Source organism: Schistocerca gregaria, chromosome 2 (assembly GCF_023897955.1).
Source record: "Schistocerca gregaria isolate iqSchGreg1 chromosome 2, iqSchGreg1.2, whole genome shotgun sequence".
In the NCBI taxonomy this organism is placed as follows: domain Eukaryota; kingdom Metazoa; phylum Arthropoda; class Insecta; order Orthoptera; family Acrididae; genus Schistocerca; species Schistocerca gregaria.
Genome location: NC_064921.1, coordinates 1,051,367,252 through 1,051,386,897, shown reverse-complemented (window position 1 = coordinate 1,051,386,897; position 19,646 = coordinate 1,051,367,252). Strand labels below are relative to the sequence as shown.

Here is a 19,646-nt window from a genome sequence, read left to right as displayed (position 1 = left end):
ATTTTGTATTGTATGGAGTGGCTCTGTACAGTGAAAGAAAACATAACAACATATTATGTTTATTGAACTGCGGTGTTAACTTTGTCATTTGAGATTAGTGTATCCTTACAAATATCTCTGGGAGTTAGTTTGATGCAGGGTGGAATGATATAATTTTGAAATAAGATATGCTGTTCTATTCAGAGGAAAACTTGAACTCCTATGATGAAAAGTGAGGGCTGTTATATGATTCTCCAGATCTATTAAAATAGGCAAGCTTTAGAGTGAGAAAATTCTTGACAGTTTTTAGATTGTTTTCGTAGACTTCAATTCTTTTGATATTTGAATTAGATGTGAATGTCAGTGACTGACTGCAAATTGAGTGTGGCATTAAAACTGCCGCAATGTTACTTACATTTTCATACCACAAAGATAGGTTTTCTCCTTCTGTACTGCCATTATGAAAGGCAATAAAGTTCCTGTTTCACTTTGACTCAGAATGCAAATACAATATTGTGTATCTTGCAGAATTTTGACACAGCGTTCGGCTTCAGTGTAATGAGAGTTCTGTAGTTATTAATGCTAGTTATTCCCACAGAAGAAGGGTAATGTATATTTTTCAAACTGTTTGCTAGAGACATCAGTGTGAATGAGTTTGTTGTTTGAGTTGTGAAGCCTAGTTTATTAAATAAATCAGGGCCCAGTAATTTTATTGTTTCATGTTAATTTGCTATTGTTATACTAGCTTTTTTGTAAATGATTCATGTGCAACATCTATTATGAACAGGCTTCGACAAGTATTTGTTGCTCACTGTAATGAGAGTCCACAGTAAGTTGATGGTATCCTGGTGCTGCCAGAAGCAGAGAAACTCGGTGGTAGTTTAAAGGTATTTGTTTCTCTAAGAATGTAGCCATCATCTTGCTTCTCCTAGAAATGAATTATTATTGTACGTGTTGTGAAGGTGTTGTGCCAACAGTGTGGGAAGCAGCATACACTGCCTTCCCCTCGCCACTCCTTTCCCCTTGGGAGTCCTGATGCAGGGGCAGGGCACACCTTCTGCTGTACCCAACAGCCGCCTCCCTTACTGTCAATTTATCATAGACAAGCAGTAGCTTAACAGTGAAGTTTCCAATTCAGTTAATTTCTTTCGTTCCTTTTCTTTGCATGTCTGTTGTTGAGAGAAGTTAAACAGCTGGTTTCAATTTGAAACTTCAGTGGTACTTTATTTACTCAGAGTTCAACCACTAAAGCTTTTCATTAGCTAAGAAGCTAGAATTTACTTTCCATCTGTGAAATTTTATTTCTGTGCATATGTTTATCTTCAACATAATTTTTATCATCAGTATGTTTATTAAGAATCATTTTCATGTGCTTCTAAGTATCATTATGTTGCCTAATTTGCTTCATATGCCCACTTCAGATTTGACAAATCTTTCTGCAGTATTTGCATTGCATGTTTTTGAAGAAACAGTCTTCATGCTTGTGATTAATATGACAGCACATGAATGTAAGATTACCTATGGAATCTGTGCATGAATGGTTGTCTCCCCCCCCCCCCCCCCCCCCCCCTCTCCCATTTTCCGGTGGCTGTCTTGCATGACTGCACTCACAGCCTAACCTTGGGGGTTTTGTTGATGAATTGTGAACACACTAGCATGTTCAAACAGGAGTGTGTCATCTGAGACAAGCATCTGGTTGGGTGCCTGAATTTAAGCTAAACATTCTTGCAGCAATGGGTTGGCCAAACTGAGGTAGCCATTCTTTAACTTTGTATCAGAAAAGTGCAGAATAAGCATGTCATGAGTGAGAGACACTGTCACTTCCTGCAGTTCTCATTATCAGCAGAAATTTTAGTGCTGTAGTGGACCCCAGTAAGTGTACTATCCATTCCTTGTAACCTTGATTAGGTTTTTAAAACATTGGAAGAATTTATGTATGGTTGCTGCTACATGCACTTGAGATTTAAAATGAGATTGTAGCTAACCTTCAATTTCTGTATGTGATTGGCTCACCATGTCTACATTGAATCAACTTAAATAATTTCTTGCCATCATTAGCATGCACGAAGAAAGCTCTGAACTCCACATCCACATTTGTGCATGATGAAATGTTACTCCAATCTTGATATCTATTTTGGCGAGTATTCTGTCTTCTAGTTAAAAGCCAAAATGGCAGTGGAGACATATTGAAATTTTCTTGAATATCTGTTTCACTTCTAATTTTGATAATTGTGCAACCAAAAGTTCTTGTGTTGAAGAGAACAGCAGCAGTGACATGAGCTGCAGTAAGTTTGTTTGAGCCACTTCTGATTGACAAAATTCTGCACAGGATGCAAAATTCTGCTATACTCCCTGAAAATGAAATTGAGTTAGAGGCAACAAGAATATTAAGAATGTTACACATTGGTAAAGTCTGTTGTTTCGCCAGGGAAGCTTCACTTAATTTCTCATCAGCCAAGTTCTTCCTCCTTTGTCCTTGTCAGACTTCTAAGCTCCTTCTTCCTCATCGCCAAGTTGTTATGTTGCATGCACCAAATATTCTTGGTGTCAAACAGAAAAGTAACTGGAAGAGAACCATGCACAACTATGAGTAATTGCCGTTATTGAGGTGGCTTGCTTGGCTGCCCCAACTGTATGTGCTCATGAAGGGGTCCAACAGGTTTAGGCAAACTACAGTATAAATGATGGCAACTCTGATCAGCAACAATTTACAATGATTTTGTTAACAGAAATCATACATTACATAACTGAATGAGAAGATAATGAAAATAATGCAAGGCAATTTAGTTGTTCACTTGCACTGATCTATCTTCGAATGCTGGCCTAGTTCTGAATTCAGAGAATTGTTGATAGTCTGAGTGTCACCTTATATCCATAGGTGGTGGAAAGATGTTCTCTTCGGAACTATTTATGTGCTGGCATGTGCTGGAGTGTTAAACAGTCTGTGTTGTGTGTGTCCACTACGGCTTCTGATCGTAACTATGGTGCCTCCCTCTGGATGTTGGCCTTGCCATGTTGTGCGCCCTTTTGTGTATGGCTAAGTACTGTACCTCTCGGAGAATGCAGCATGGAACATAAGTTAAATTTTAGCATTTTGTTCTTAGGCTCCTAGTTCTAAAGCAAAACTTTCACAGTTGCTAGAAGTGTTGCAGATCAATAAGTACCAAAAAACACACACACAACATAACAATCTACTCTTTTAAAGAAGATAAAAATACACACATGAAAAATTAAAGTTTTGCATCACCTCGGTTCAGAGAGTTCTGGAACAAGTACAGAAAACTGAAATAGAGATCAACATAAACACAATTTTCGCCCTTTTTATTGCTCACAAAAACCACACATTGCATGCTGTACCACCATAGAGTGAGATCTACGTGCCGTAGAATTGTTAGCTTCAGGGTCTGCTGTGATGAATGTAGTAACTTATTTTTATTGGGGAGATTGTAGTGGTGTGGGAACTGGAAAAATGAGCGAGACTCCTCAGTGGTTCTGTAGGCTATGCAGTAGAGATAGAAAGATTGTGGAACAGGAGGGGAAAATTGCTGCCCTTCAGGCTGAGTTAGATGAGGTTAGGCGAGAACTGGGCAGGTTAAGGGGGGAGAAGGGTAAACAGGGGTGGGAAGTGGCAACAGGCATAAGGAACAGGCCAAGAAATTCTTCTGACAGCTTTGTTATTAATCTACAAAATAGGTTTGACCTGTTGCCTCAGTCAGAAACTGATGAGCCTCTCACAGAAGTAGATGTAGACAGGACTCAACAAGCTTTCAGCAGAAAATTGAATAAGGAGATAGGGAAGTCTTCAAAGAGAAAGAAAGTCTTGTTGCTAGGTAGTTCGCATGCTAGGGGTGTGGGCCAACTTCTGCAGGATGAATTAGGGTTGGATTACCAGGTCACAGGTTTTTTCAAACCTAGTGCTGGACTGGGGCAGGTTACAGAGGATTTAGGTTCACTATGTAGAAGCTTTACTAAGGAAGATACCGTGGTTATTGTGGGTGGCCGGGCAACAATATTGACAGAGATCCAGTGTACAGCATAGAGTGTGACCTTGCAAATATTTCATCAGCATCGAGTCATACCAGTGTTGGGTTTGTGTCTGTTCTAGAGTGCCACGACCAGCCTCATTTGAGCTCTTCTGCCAGGAGAGTTAATTTGGAGTTGAAACGGCTACTTGGATTTGGTGCAGGGTCACACATTGGTGTGGTTCCTGTTGATTCAATCTGTAGGTGGGACTATACTAGACATGGCCTACACCTCAACAAGAAGGGGAAGGGTAAACTGGCTTGGCTGATAGCAGGAAATTTAAAGGGGGGAGGAACTACATCTGATGGTGGAAACTCTTTTTTATTGTAAGGTCAGTGTCCAGTGGGAAACTCAGCCAGGCAAGTACTAAAGATGTTAAAAAAGTTCAAGATACTCACAAAAGTAAAATGAAAAATAATGTTAGTATATTTTATCAAAATATTGGGTGATTGAAGAATAAAATTGATGAGCTTCTGCTTTGTTTAGAAGATATAGAAACCAAGAATGTAATAGATGTACTATGCCTGTCTGAGCATCACATTGTCACTGATATGCAAAAGGTTAGCATCAATGGGTACAAATTAACTGCACATGTAAGTAGAGATAATATGATGAGAGGAGGAGTTGCCATATATGTCAAAAGCTTCCACAGTGCAAAAAATTTAGAAACTAAAAAATTTTGTGTAGAGCAACATATGGAAGCATGTGCCACTGAACTAAAACTAAATGATGGCACTTTCATAATTGTAACAGTGTATAGGTCCCCCTCAGGGAATTTCCAGCTATTTCTAGAAAACTTGGATGCTTTGTTGTGCTATCTGTCAGACAGGGGGAAGCAAATTATCATTTGTGGGGATTTCAATGTTGATTCCCTGAAAGAGTGTAATAGGAAGAATGACCTTGTAGTATTACTCAGTTCTTTCAATTTGAGCTCCATCATTGATTTTCCTACTCGGATAACAAAGAACAGCAGTACATTGATAGATAACTTTTTTATAGACCAAGATAAGTTTAAGGACATAAATGCTTATCCTGTTGAGAATGGTCTTTCAGATCATGGTGCACAGTTACAGTACATGACATAGCTCCATTCAGTATATCAAATCAGAGTTTCAAAGCAGTGCGTTCAATTAACAATATACCTAAATACTGCAAACTTTAGGGAAAGCCTAAAGCAGCTAGACTGGGATGAAGTGTATAAGGAACCTGATGCAAACTTGAAATATAACTTATTTCATGATACATTTTAAGGGTATTTGAAAATTGTTTTCCCAAGGAAATAGTTAAACATAATTCCAAGAAAACACACAAAAAACCTTGGCTAACTAAAGGAATAAGAATATCTTGCAACCGTTAAAGAGAACTGTATCTAACAGCAAGAGGGGGTACTGACCCCGAAATTGTTCAATATTACAAAAACTATTCTGCGGTACTAAGAAAAGTTATTAAAAAGTCCAGAAGCATGTGTATCATGTCTGAGATCAGTAACTCTGATAACAAAATTAAAGCAATTTGGAATATTATTGAAAGGGAAACAGGGCAACCAGGAACACAGGAAGACTTTAGTGCCATAAAACTGAATGACAAGTGTACTAACAAACAATCAGAAATTGGAAATATTTTCAATAATCTTTTTTAAATGTTGTGGAGAAAATAGGATATAGATCTTCACTAGAAGAGGCAAGGCTTCTAATAGAAGAGGCCATACCTGTGCAGTTTGAAACAACTGTATTTGCATGAACCTCTCCCTATGAAATCAGTAAAATAATAAACTCACTGAAAAGTAAAAGCTCTTACGGAATTGGTGGCATTTCCAGCAAGATATTTAAAGCTTGTTCCCCAAGGATAAGTAGGATTCTCAGCCACGTATGTAATAGCTCTTTGGAGCAGGGTGTTTTCCCCTATAGACTGAAATATGCCATTGTACGACCATTGCATAAAAAGGGGGATGCGACGGATGTCAACAACTATCGCCCAATCTCTCTTCTGACAGCTCTATCAAAAATTTTTCAGAAAGTAATGTATTCAAGAGTAGCCTCCCATATTTGTAAAAATAAAGTACTAACCAACTGTCAGTTTGGTTTTCAGAAAGGCTTTTTAACAGAAAATGCTAATGCGCTTTCACTGAACAAATATTAAATGCTCTGAATAACCGGACATCACCCATTGGTATTTTTTGTGATCTCTCAAAGGCCTTTGATTGTGTAAATCATGGAATTCTTTTAGATAGGCTAAATCGTTATGGTTTGAGGGGGGGCAGAGCACAAATGGTTTAATTCATACTTAACCGGAAGAATGCAGAAAGTTGAAATAAGTGATTCATGTAATGTTAAAACAACAGCTGACTCCTCAAACTGGGGGGCTATCAAGTACAGGGTCCCACAGGATTCGGTCTTAGGTCCTTTACTGTCCTTTACTGTTCTTGATATACATTAATGACTTACCATTCCACATTGATGAAGATGCAAAGTTAGTTCTTTTTGCTGATGATACAAGTATAGTAACAACACCCAAAAACCAAGAACTAAGTGATGTAATTGTAAATGATGTTTTTCACAAAATTATTAAGTGGTTCTCAGCAAATGGACTCTCTTTAAATTTTGATAAAACACAGTATATACAGTTCCGTACAGTAAATGGCACAACTCCAGTAATAAATATAGACTTTGAACAGAAATCTGTAGCTAAGGTAGAATTTTCAAAATTTTTAGGTGTGTCCATTGATGAGAGGTAAAACTGGAAGCAGCACATTGATGGTCTGCTGAAACGTCTGAGTTCGGCTACGTATGCTATTACGGTTATTGCAAATTTTGGTGATAAGAATCTCAGTAAATTAGCTTACTATGCCTACTTTCATTCACTGCTTTCGTATGGCATCATATTCTGGGGTAATTCATTGTTGAGTAGAAAAGTATTCATTGCTCAAAAACGTGTAATCAGAATAATTGCTGGAGCCCACCCATCGTCATCCTGCAGACATCTATTTAAGGCTCTAAGGATCGTCACAGTAACCTCACAGTATATATATTCACTTATGAAATTTGTTGTTAATAATCCAGCCCAGTTCAAAAGTAATAGCAGTGTGCATAGCTATAACACCAGGAGAAAGGATGATCTTCACTATGCAGGGTTAAATCTGACTTTGGCACAGAAAGGAGTAAATTATGCTGCCACAAAAGTCTTTGATCACCCACCAAACAGCATCAAAAGCCTGACAGATAGTCAACCAACATTTAAAAATAAATTAAAAGAATATCTAGATGACAACTCCTTCTACTCATTGGCTGAATTTTTAGATATAAATTAAGGGAGGGAAAAAAACTAACTTAAGCATTAGTCGTGCAATATTTTGTGGAATGTAATATCTTGTACAGACATCTTTTATTAATCTGACACGTTCCACATCATTACGAAGTGTCATATTCATGATCTATGGAACAAGTATTAATCTAATCTAATATAATCTTCAGTGGTGGTGGTCCAGATTGCTGTACACACTGGTACCCCTAATACCCAGTAGAACGCCCTCTTGCATTGATGCATGCCTGTATTCATCATGGCATACTGTCAGCAAGTTCATCAAGGCACTGTTGTTGCAGATTGTCTCACTCCTCAACAGCGATTCGACATAGATACCTCAGAGTGGTTGGTGGGTCACGTCGGCCATAAACAGCTGTTCTCAATCTATCCCAGGCATGTTTGTTAGGGTTTGTGTCTGGAGAACATGCTGGCTACTCTAGTCGAGTGATGTTGTTATCCTGAAGGAAGTCATTCACAATATGTGCACGATGAGGGCATGAATTGTCATCCATGAAGTCGAATGCCTCGCCAATATGCTTCCAATGTGGTTGTACTATTGGTCGGAGGATGGCACTCGTCTATCTTACAGCCATTACAGTGCCTTCCATGACCACCAGTGGCATACGTTGGCCCCACATAATGCCACCCCAAAACAGGAGGGAACCTCCACCTCGCTGCACTCACTGGGCAGTGTGTGTAAGGCATTCAGCCTGACCGGGTTGCCTCCAAACACATCTCGGATGACTGTCTGGTTGAAGGCATATGTGACACTCATTGGTGAAGAGAACGTGATGCCAATCCTGAGAGATCCATTCAGCATGTTGTTGGGCCCATCTGTATCGCACTGCATGGTTGCAAAGATAAACCTCGCCATGGATGTCGGGAGTGAAGTTGCGTATCATGCAGCCTATTGCAAACAGTTTGAGTCGTAACACGGTGTCTTGTGGCTGCATGAAAAGCATTATTCAACATGGCGACTTCGCTGTCAGGGTTTCTCAGAGCTATAATCTGTAGGTAGCGATCATCCACTGCAGTAGTAGCCCTTAGGCGGCCTGAGTGAGGCATGTTGTCTGCAGATCCTGTCTCTCTGTATCTCCTGGCTGAATACCATCCAGCCATCTTCAGAGTGAGTCGAGGTGACTAACGCTCCAGCTCTTGCTCCATCCATTTAAACCTGAGGACCGAACCACTGCGTATGCGGCTAAAGATGCACAAGGCACAGAGATGTTGACAGGTGGCAACAAGTGTAACATATGCATGGAAATGAAATCTGTGACTGTGCAGTCGTTCTACACAGTGATATTGATGTCACGGAGAGCTGCACTGCCTCGACGTATTTGTGATTTAATTACAGAAATTGCTGGAGTCCATGATTTTTTTTTCCAAGCTGAAACTGCTCTCTCTCTTAATTAAATTAGTCACCAACCAAATTTCAGTTGCCGGCTGGTGAGGCCAAGCAGTTCTAGGTGCTACAGTCTCAAACCATGCGACCGCTACAGCCGCAGGTTTGAATCCTGCCTTGGACATGGATGTGTGTGATGTCCTTTGGTTAGTTAGGTTTAAGTAGTTCTAAGTTGTAGGGGACTGGTGACCTCAGAAGTGAAGTCCATAGTGCTGAGAGGCAGTTCAGTGGATTTAAATCGCTTCTTTCACTACTGAGTCCCAGAAAGATGAACTTGAAGCTAAAATTCCGAAATTATCGAACACCATAGAGTGCCCAGAGTCAACACAGTGCTCTGCCACTGCAGATTTCTTAGGTTGTAAGAGACAGGTGTATCTGTGGTTTATAAGGTCACCTGTGAGTGCAGCCATTCATACATTAGACAGGCGACACACATAGTCCAGGAGAGATGCACAGAGCACCGAAGTGCTGGAGGGTTACTCACCTTGTCTCACTCTGAAGATGGCTGGATGGTATTCAGCCAAAATATTAGGAGAAGCTGAATTTATGTGGCTGCAGACTTTATGGGCCAGTCATTACGCCACAAAAACATGAAGATGCGTAACATAGCTTTGGTTCACTCACACACACCTGGGCAATTTCTTGTTTAGAGCCCTTTCTGGCACAAAGTAACAATGCAGAGATGATTGAACATTGGCATCGATCATTTGGCAATGGTTGAACTACGGAAAACACGAGCCATGTACCTCCTTCCTGGTGCAATGAGTGTAAATGGTGGGCTGTTGGACCTCCTCTCTCTAATAGGTGCTGCTCATTTATGGTTGTGTTTACATCTTTGTGTGGGTTTAGTGACATCTCTGAACAGTCAAAGGGGCTGTGTCTGTGATAAAATATCCACAGTCAATGCCTATCTTCCAGAGTTCTGGGAACTGGGGTGATGCAAAACTTTTTTTGATGTGTATATAAAGAAATTTCTCACCTAAAGGCAGAAACACTGTGTCATCAACAGATACCCACCCAGAATTTCTTTCTCAAGCTGTAGGAGAAAAAACATTATCTATCTATCTATCTATCTATCTATCTATCTCACTCACTCGCTCTGAAATGTGCATCTTGTCTCTCCACATTGTGCACACTAGACTGCCAGCTCTTTCATGGCCCTTGGTGAGTTTGGGATGGGTTGGGGGATGGAGAGAGGAGGGAAGCAGGGAGGGGATTTGGGGGGGGGGGGGGGGAGTGTCTAGCGGTTCATGGGAGAGGGGGCAGCTGCCCATGGGCTAGCTAGGGGTGCAGGTAGACGTGGCATATGGCAGACGACTGAGCACTTGATTTCACAGACCAGGGCGTGAGATGGCAGCACACGACTAGTTGACACATCCAGAATGAGATATTCACTCTGCAGCTGAGTGTGCGCTGATATGAGACTTCCTGGCAGATTAAAACTGTGTGCCGGGCCGAAACTCGAACTCGGGACCTTTGCCTTTCGCGCGCAAGTGCCTGCGAAAGGCAAAGGTCCCGAGTTAGAGTCTCGGCCCGGCACACAGTTATAATCTGCCAGGAAGTCTCATAGTTGACACATGTTGGGTGGAGGCAATAGGAAGAGTGTGTGTGTGTGTGTGTGTGTGTGTGTGTGTGTGTGTGTGTGTGTGTGTGTGTGTGTGTGTGTGTGTGTGTGTCACTTATTTGGTGGGGGGACTTTCCTAGCTTCCCAAAATCCTGAACAGGCCACCCATCGCGCCACCTTCTTAGACATCGATTTCCTTCTCTCAGATGGCTCCATCCACATCTTGATCACCAGTCGCCAACAGTACCTGCACTTTGACAGCTGCCACCCCCTCCACACCAAGTAATCCCTCGCATACAGTCTAGCCACCCATAGCAGACGCAACAGCACTGATGAGAACCGCCTCGCCTAGTATGCTAAAGGCCTCACAAAGGACTTGACACACAGACAGCTCTTCCATGCCATATCCCAACACACACCTGATCCTCACATCCATCCAAGAACCAGCCACAAAGAAGCACCCACCCTGTCACTCAGTACCTCCCAGGATTGGAGCGACTGAACCATGTCCTTCATCAGGGCTTTGATTATCTATCATCATGCACTGAAATGAGGGACATCCTACCAAACACACTTCCATCCCCTCCCAGTGTGTTGTTGTGCCACCCACCCAACCTCAACAACACCTTAGTCCATCCCTATGCAACTTCCACCCCCGATGCCATACCACAAGGATCATACCCTTGTGGAAGACCCAGATGCAAGTCATTCCCTGCCCACCCACACAGAACCACCTACTTCAGTCCCATCACTGGCTGGGCCACCTCTGAAAGCAGCCATGTTATATACCAGCTCTGCTGCCACCACTGCACAGTGTTCTACATTGATGATTGATGATATTGATGCAGCAAAGCACAACAAGAGATTCGCGGATGGGAGCTATCCTTCCAGCACATCCTTCGCTCCTGTAACCTCCCTGGCCTAACTGTACGAACTGTACGAACTGTACCAGTGTGTGTGTGTGTGTGTGTGTGTGTGTGTGTGTGTGTGTGTGTGTGAGGGAAAGCCAAAGATAATTAATTATTCTCGACCAAAACTTTCCATACATTAATATAAAGGAGTTTTATTTGCCATGAAAACCTGCATTTGTTTCTTAGAGTGGGTTGTTTTCATGTGATTTTAGTGCATCATTAAATGTGTAGTGATTGATTATAATGTAATAGTTCATCTGGACGAGCATAAGATGGTTACTAAACATAACTATTTTCCTGGCAGTGGTGGTACTTGGAGCAGTGTTAACCTTGCGCTAATGCGATAAGATTAACACATCTTTGTAATCTGTCATTGACTTTGAGCATACTTCCATATAGACTTTATTGTGCTGTAGTATCATTATCATCTATAACAACATAACCTAACCATCTCTGATTACATTCCTTCCAATTTTTTGTAATTTTTTTTTTGAAAGTCTGGTGTATGACAGAATAGTAACTCACTTTGTCATTTTGTTTGTGGGCTCCATGTTGAAATTTCAGATATTGTACAACAGAATATAACAAAAACATTGCAAACTTGAACTGTGGAATAGATTTTCACTGACGGCTATACTAAACCATTTCTAATAATATAAGAACACTAGAAAATAAAGTTTTTCAGATAATTATGATTTATTTTTTTAATATGTAGTATTTGAAATTTTGTTTTTGTGTTCCAGATCATGCGTCTGAGCAAAATTTCACTTGGTCAGACTGCTGCTGGACAAATGGTTAATCTTCTGTCAAATGATGTGAACAGATTTGATTTGGTTCCACTATTTCTGCAGTTCATTTGGATCACTCCAATACAGGCTGTAATTGCCACTTACTTTATATGGCAGTTTGTGGGCTGGGCATCTATTATTGGTGTTACTGGACTCTTCTTACAAACGGTACCTGTTCAGAGTATGTATGACATTTTGTTTGTGGACTTTCTCAGTGTAGCATTTGGTTGTGACTGTCAGTGTGCCTTGATTGTGAACTGAGCTATACATACAGTGGCATTGTTCATATGACAAATTTGTTACTTCTCTTTTAATTGTATCCATTTCCAGCAGTGACATGTACATTTTTCTTCATGAAGTTATGCATAAGTGGATTAATTCATAAGAGGATTGAATTAGTGTAAACATAATTGTACCCTCCTGCTGCTTGTAGTCATTTGTAGGAAGCCTAGGAAGAATAACACTGTACTCCACATCTGAATGTGTAAACGTGTACATAAATAAGTGTATCTGACTGTAAATATATTGATAATGTGAGGCCAGTGAATATTATACATTTTTTAATCTATAAATGTAATTAATTTGTGTTAGGATAGTTACGGAGTGGAGGAGAAAGGGGTAGAGTGAGGTGGGGAGAACAGTCTCACACATTGTATTGTGTGTTCACTATTGAAGTGTAGGTGTTGGCAGCACAGTCAGTATGCCGTTAAAAGTTTTATAAACTAACTGTGCTTTCACCTCTCTCTGAGACAGAGGTAAGTGAATAATTGAGTATTTGATTTGTCACTCTAAATATAAAATATTTTCCCCATTTCAATGTTCTTAAAAGCTAGGTAGAGACAATTCACCATTTCATTTATCCTGTGAAATAGGTAGCATTTGAGGTTATGCCTGTGGTGTCACCGCCAGACACCACACTTGCTAGGTGGTAGCCTTTAAATTGGCTGCGGTCCGGTAGTATACGTCGGACCCACGTGTCGCCACTATCAGTGATTGCTGACTGAGCGCCGCCACACGGCAGGTCTAGAGACTTCCTAGCACTCGCCCCAGTTGTACAGCCAACTTCGCTAGCGATGGTTCACTGACAAAATACGCACTCATTTGCCGAGACGATAGTTAGCATAGCCTTCAGCTACGTTATTTGCTACGACCTGGCAAGGCGCCAGTATCCGTACTATTGATATTGTGAATCATGTACCATAAAGAGCGACGTTCGTCATTAATGGATTAAAGTTACGTATTCCACCAGCTACGTCCGTTTTTCTCAATTCTAATTACCTTGTCATGTTCCAGACCTCACGCCAGCCTGCGTGGGCTGAGACGTGTGCATTTCGGCCTCCTTTAGAAAAACATGGTTGGCTCTCCTGCCAACCACAACAATGCCACAAGGGAGTTGTGTTTGCTTGTGTCTAGCTGTGATGGTATCTTTTTTTTTTTGTTAAGGAAGCATGCCATACAGGAACAGTGAGACACTGGTACGAGGGGCAGTGGGGCATACTCTCAATGTTTCCAGCTATTTTCTATTGATGAAACTGCTTTCTGTTTTTCTTCTTGTTGACATTGTTCTGAGAGGAGTTCAAACCTTCTAGAATACTGCTACAGATTGTTGGATACGATCACATCCAAGAGAAACATTTTCAGTTTGTAATGTGGTGTCCTGTGTTGGCTTTGCACATTCAGTAGCATTGGATACCGTCAATGTAATGTCTACATAAATAAAAGAAACAAGAGTACTTCTATTGAAAAACATGTTTACTGAAGATGAGTTCCTACCAAGCACTGTGACATACCTCCACCAAATAGTGTGCTTGCTACACCTCTTCTGGGCAGCATGACTGACAGGCCTCAGCTGATAAGTGAAATAGCCCAGTCTTCTAAAACTGAGTTGATGCCTACATAATTAACAATAGGAGTCCAAAATGTTTCAGCATGAAATAAACCTTCTTCGAAAAAGTGTGAAATGCTATGGAAAGTTTATTTTCTCCAGTGTGCCAGATGATATTATTATTTCCAAATCAGATATTAATAAATTTTTTTTATAAGACCAGTCCTTATGAAGAAGAAAAGTCAGTAAAGGTTTTTATTGTTTTTATTGTTTAAATGTTCGATAATGTGTGTTGTCACATCGCACTGTACCCTCCTACAAGAGAACATTGAAACATTTGACATTTTCATTGCTAAATCAGATTCTTAATGCTTTTACCATTATCGTTAACTGATTACTATCTATGTTGCAGGCAAAGTATCATTGTATACACCCCCTTATAATAAGATTAAAAAATCTCATTTCATATTGAAAAAATGGGGTTGAATCTTTTGTCTCACTGTACCCATTATCCTCATCCTAAATAAGTCATGTATATCAGGACAATAATGCTGATTAAGGACTTCATACAAAAGCTTAAGACGGCACCGACATCTGGCGTCATGCCACAGGCCCTTTAACTATATAGAGGAATACTTTTTAGCATTTCCAACCCTAAACTCGTCATGGTTCAGACGCTCCCACACATTTGTGATATGTACTCATTTTCCTCTTTCTACTGAACCTCATCACATTCTTCCCTATTTATTTCACTGAGATTCTTTAGCTCAGTGAGAAACCTTAAACAATGTCTATTTCCATTATGTTGATACATCTGTTCGTACAAAAGCTGCCTGCCCTGTGGTGTCCACAACCAAATGCCATATACTTTCTCCCCATACAACAAAACATGCCACACACCTGTTAACCAGCCACAAAGAAGTGCCCCTATCACTTCACATCACACAGGACTAGAACTACTAAATTATATTTAGCACCGTGGCCATAGCTACCTCTTATTGTACTGAAAATGAATGTTCTACACAGAATCTTTACCAGCTCTCATGAAGTTCTCAGGTTATAACTTCTCACTTCCCAAATAAGCAACAAACAGTACCACTCAGAAGTATTTTGTAGAAAACATTAGTTAAAATTACATGAAGATCACTGTAGTAAAAAAACTGCCAGCAGATAATTGAAAATTGTCACACACTAATGAGTACAAAACTGCATTTAGTTTTAACAAAGTTATCTTACATCTAAATAGAAATAACAATTCTTCTGGCTCGAAAGTAAATTTTAGGTCCAAGTATGTAGGAATGAAACAAAACTATTTTGGAATCTGAAGAACAAATTGGTACTTTGTTGCATACACATGAGCTTTGATCACAGCTACACTTGTATTTGGCTTTTTTAATAGGTTAAGTGGAAGTTTTGACCATTTATCCAATAAAGCAGCAGCAAATTGATTCTTATTTCATTAGCTTCTACTATGAACATGTTGGTCCAGTGCCTCCCAGAGGTGTACAGTTGGATTTAGATGCAAGTTCTGGATTGGCCACACCAAAAGTTCAGATTTCTATCTGGAATTTTTTTTTTAATGGCTGGAGATGTGTTTTGAATCATTGTCCTGTTTTCAATATCCAATTATGAAGCATATTCTTTCTCCCTTGTGGAACTATATCCTTTTCTTAAATGCCACTTTATAGGAAACAATCAATTTTGCCATCCCTTTGGACTACAGGACTAACACTATATCTAGAAACAGCATCGCCACATCACAATGCTGCCACCGCTGTGTTTATGGTCGATACCTAGTACTTTTTTTCGACTCTTTGGTTTTCGATTTATGTATATACTGGACACAATCAGAAGAAAACACACTAAATTTATTTTCATCACTCCATAAAACCTCAGACCAATCTGTTCAATGTTTCTTTGCAAACTCTATCCTGGCGTCCCTATTTTTTGAGTATGATTGTTTTACATGGAGGTAGTCTACAATGTAAATCGCCTGCTACTAGGTGACATTTTACAGTAGGGACATGTTGGTTCAGTTCCTGGTGCTCCAGATCACCCAAAATTTGCCAAGCTGATTTTCGTGGATCTGCAGTTGACTGCTTATGAATCATTGGAGCACCTCCTGACATTGGGTTACTGGCTAATGTTCCCTCTTACACCCCCTCCCCCATCCCCCCTCCCCCATCCCCCCTCCCCCATCCCCCCTCCCCCATCCCCCCTCCCCCATCCCCCCTCCCCCATCCCCCCTCCCCCATCCCCCCTCCCCCATCCCCCCTCCCCCATCCCCCCTCCCCCATCCCCCCTCCCCCATCCCCCCTCCCCCATCCCCCCTCCCCCATCCCCCCTCCCCCATCCCCCCTCCCCCATCCCCCCTCCCCCATCCCCCCTCCCCCATCCCCCCTCCCCCATCCCCCCGTCCCCCATCCCCCGTCCCCCATCCCCCGTCCCCCATCCCCCGTCCCCCATCCCCCGTCCCCCATCCCCCGTCCCCCATCCCCCGTCCCCCATCCCCCGTCCCCCATCCCCCGTCCCCCATCCCCCGTCCCCCATCCCCCGTCCCCCATCCCCCGTCCCCCATCCCCCGTCCCCCATCCCCCGTCCCCCATCCCCCGTCCCCCATCCCCCGTCCCCCATCCCCCGTCCCCCATCCCCCGTCCCCCATCCCCCGTCCCCCATCCCCCCTCCCCCATCCCCCCTCCCCCATCCCCCCTCCCCCATCCCCCCTCCCCCATCCCCCCTCCCCCATCCCCCCTCCCCCATCCCCCCTCCCCCATCCCCCCTCCCCCATCCCCCCTCCCCCATCCCCCCTCCCCCATCCCCCCTCCCCCATCCCCCCTCCCCCATCCCCCCCTCCCCCATCCCCCACTCCCCCATCCCCCACTCCCCCATCCCCCACTCCCCCATCCCCCACTCCCCCATCCCCCACTCCCCCATCCCCCACTCCCCCATCCCCCACTCCCCCATCCCCCACTCCCCCCTCCCCCACTCCCCCCTCCCCCATCCCTCCTCCCCCCTCACCCACACTCTTCGAAGTTGCTATGATGTGCCTTAGTTGACAATTTGGACTAGAATACTCTCTTTCAAATTCCAAAGGTGGCAGGGGTAAAATATAGGGAGCGAAATGCCATTTACAATTTGTACAGAAACCAGATGGCAGTTAAGAGTCGAGGGGCATGAAATGGATGCAGTGGTTGGGAGGGAGTGAGACAGGGTTGTAGTCTCTCCCCGATGTTATTCAATGTGTATTGAGCAAGCAGTAAAGGAAACAAAAGAAAAATTCGGAGTAGGTATTAAAATCCATGGAGAAGAAATAAAAACTTTGAGGTTTGCCAATGACATCGTAATTCTGTCAGAGACAGCAAAGGACTTGGAAGAGCAGTTGAACAGAATGGATAGTGTCTTGAAGGGAGGATATAAGATGAACATCAACAAGAGCAAAACGAAGATAATGGAATGTAGTCTAATTAAGTCTGTGGGATGTTGAGGGTATTAGATTACGAAATGATACATTTAAAGTAGTAAAGGAGTTTTTTTATTTGGGGAGCAAAATAACTGATGGTCGAAGTAGAGCAGATATAAAATGTTGACTGGCAATGGCAAGGAAAGCGTTTCTGAATAAGAGAAATTTGTTAACGAGTATTGATTTAAGAGTCAGGAAGTCGTTTCTGAAAGTATTTGTATGGATTGTAGCCATGGACGATAAATAGTTTGGACAAGAAGAGAATAGAAGCTTTTGAAATGTGGTGCTACAGAAGAATGCTGAAGATTAGATGGGTAGATCACATAACTAATGAGGAAGTATTGAATAGGATTGGGGAGAAGAGAAGTTTGTGGCACAACTTGAACAGAAGAAGGGATCGGTTGGTAGGACATGTTCCGACGCATCAAGGGATCACCAGTTTAGTATTGGAGAGCAGCGTGGAGGGTAAAAATCGTAGAGGGAGACCAAGAGATGACTACACTAAGCAGATTCAGAAGGATGTGGGTTGCAGTGGGTTCTGGGAGATGAAGAAGGTTTCACAGGATAGAGTAGCATGGAGAGCTGCATCAAACCAGTCTCAGGACTGAAGACAACAATAACAACAACAACAGCAAATATATACAATAAATTATGGTCTGGAATGTTTTGTAATTCAATATCTTCAGCTTTCAGATTTGCAGATTAGTTATTGCATATTTAACAAATTGTATAAAACAAAGTCGCAATGTAAAAAAAGTCGAATCTCTCTCTTTACTACTAACAACATACAGTTTAAAATAAGTGATATTATGAATTTTTTGAGAAATATTATACTTGTGTACCATGTAAAATTGTGAGTGATTAGAGATTAATGTTATACTTGTTCCATAGATCATGAATACGACACTTCGTAATGATGTGGAACGTGTCAGGTTAATAAAAGATGTCTGTGCAAGATATTGCATTACACAAAATATTGCATGACACTAATGTTTAAGCTAGTTTTTTTTTCCTTAATTTATATCTAAAAATTCAGCCAGTGAGTAGAAGGAGTTGTCATCAAGAAATTGTTTTAATTTATTTTTAAATGTTGGTTGACTCTGTCAGGCTTTTGATGCTGTTTGGTAGGTGACCAAAGACTTTTGTGGCAGCATAATTTACTCCTTTCTGTGCCAAAGTCAGATTTAACCCTGCATAGTGAAGATCTTCCTTTCTCCTGGTGTTATAGCTATGCACAGTGCTATTACTTTTGAACTGGGTAGGATTATTAACAACAAATTTCATAAGTGAATAGGAATGCTCATGTTAATTACTGGCAGCTTATGGTGATGTTTGTGCATTAGTCCAGATTTATTGTAGAATTGATCTGTAAAATTTATCACATACAAAATGTTCATATCTCACTACATGTCACATCACCCTGCCCCTTTTTCTGTGTTTTTCAAATGTTCCTCCACTTTGATTCTGAAGAGAACCTCATTTCTTATTAGTCCACCTAATTTTCAACATCTTTGTATAGCACACATCTCAAATTCTTTTTCAACATTTCCGGTGTTCCCACAGTTTGTGATGTACTTGCTGTGCTATACAATGCTGTGCTCCAAAACTACATCATCAGAAATTTCTGCCATAAAATAAGGTCAATGTTATCACCAGCAGACTACTACAAGGAATATGTTCTTTACCCATGCCAATCTGCTCTCACTTCATCAGTCATGTTATTTTGCTTCCAGTGCAACAGAATTCCTTGAATTTGTTTATTTTGGGTCCCCAGTCTCTTTAAGAGGCCCAGGGCGTGTTGAAATGTATCGTGTGTGGTGGAAGAGCTGTTCTTTCGGTTTGTCAGGGTGGTGGTTAGTCCTTCCAAATGTACATTACGGATACAGTGGGTTGACAAGGGATTACAGGAATGTTGAAAGTGAAAGTAGCTGCAGGGAGGCTGATGGCATTCAGGAAAATTCTTTAATGTAGGTGCAAATAAAGCTGTGCACTCTCATCCAGAGGTGCAGCCTGAGGTTCATGCTCGTTCTTGCATTGGTCCAGTAGAGGCAGCAGGCACCACCTGAAGGTTGTAGACGTGGCTGGGAGTCGACGAGCTGAGTGATAGTGACAGGTGGCTAAGGGTAGCGCAGCACGCCTGCAGATGCGGCAGCTGTACTTACTACAGGCGCAGTTCAGGTGGAGACTGGTGTGACGTGGGGTGGCTGGCAATTGCGCGGAGTAGGAATTGCGCGGTCATGATAGCTATCCAGCAGATGCTGGAGGGTCCAGCAACACAGCAGCCATCATGTTACGGTGGCTTGACTGGCGCATACAATCATCCTGGGTGTGGTGGTGGTGGTGGTGGTGGTGGTGGTGGTGGTGGTGGTGGTGGTGGTGGTGGTGGTGGTGGTG

The 19,646-nt window shown here is 41.9% G+C and overlaps 1 protein-coding gene across 1 annotated transcript in view; it reads left to right on the top strand.

The window, feature by feature from the left end:
* LOC126335577 (ATP-binding cassette sub-family C member 4-like) overlaps positions 1–19,646 on the top strand; it is a 295,393-nt gene that overhangs the window by 138,602 nt on the left and 137,145 nt on the right. The window contains exon 5 of the mRNA XM_049999008.1: positions 11,923–12,148. Within this exon, the coding sequence (XP_049854965.1) occupies positions 11,923–12,148 (226 nt within the window). The remainder of the gene's footprint in view (positions 1–11,922; positions 12,149–19,646) is intronic.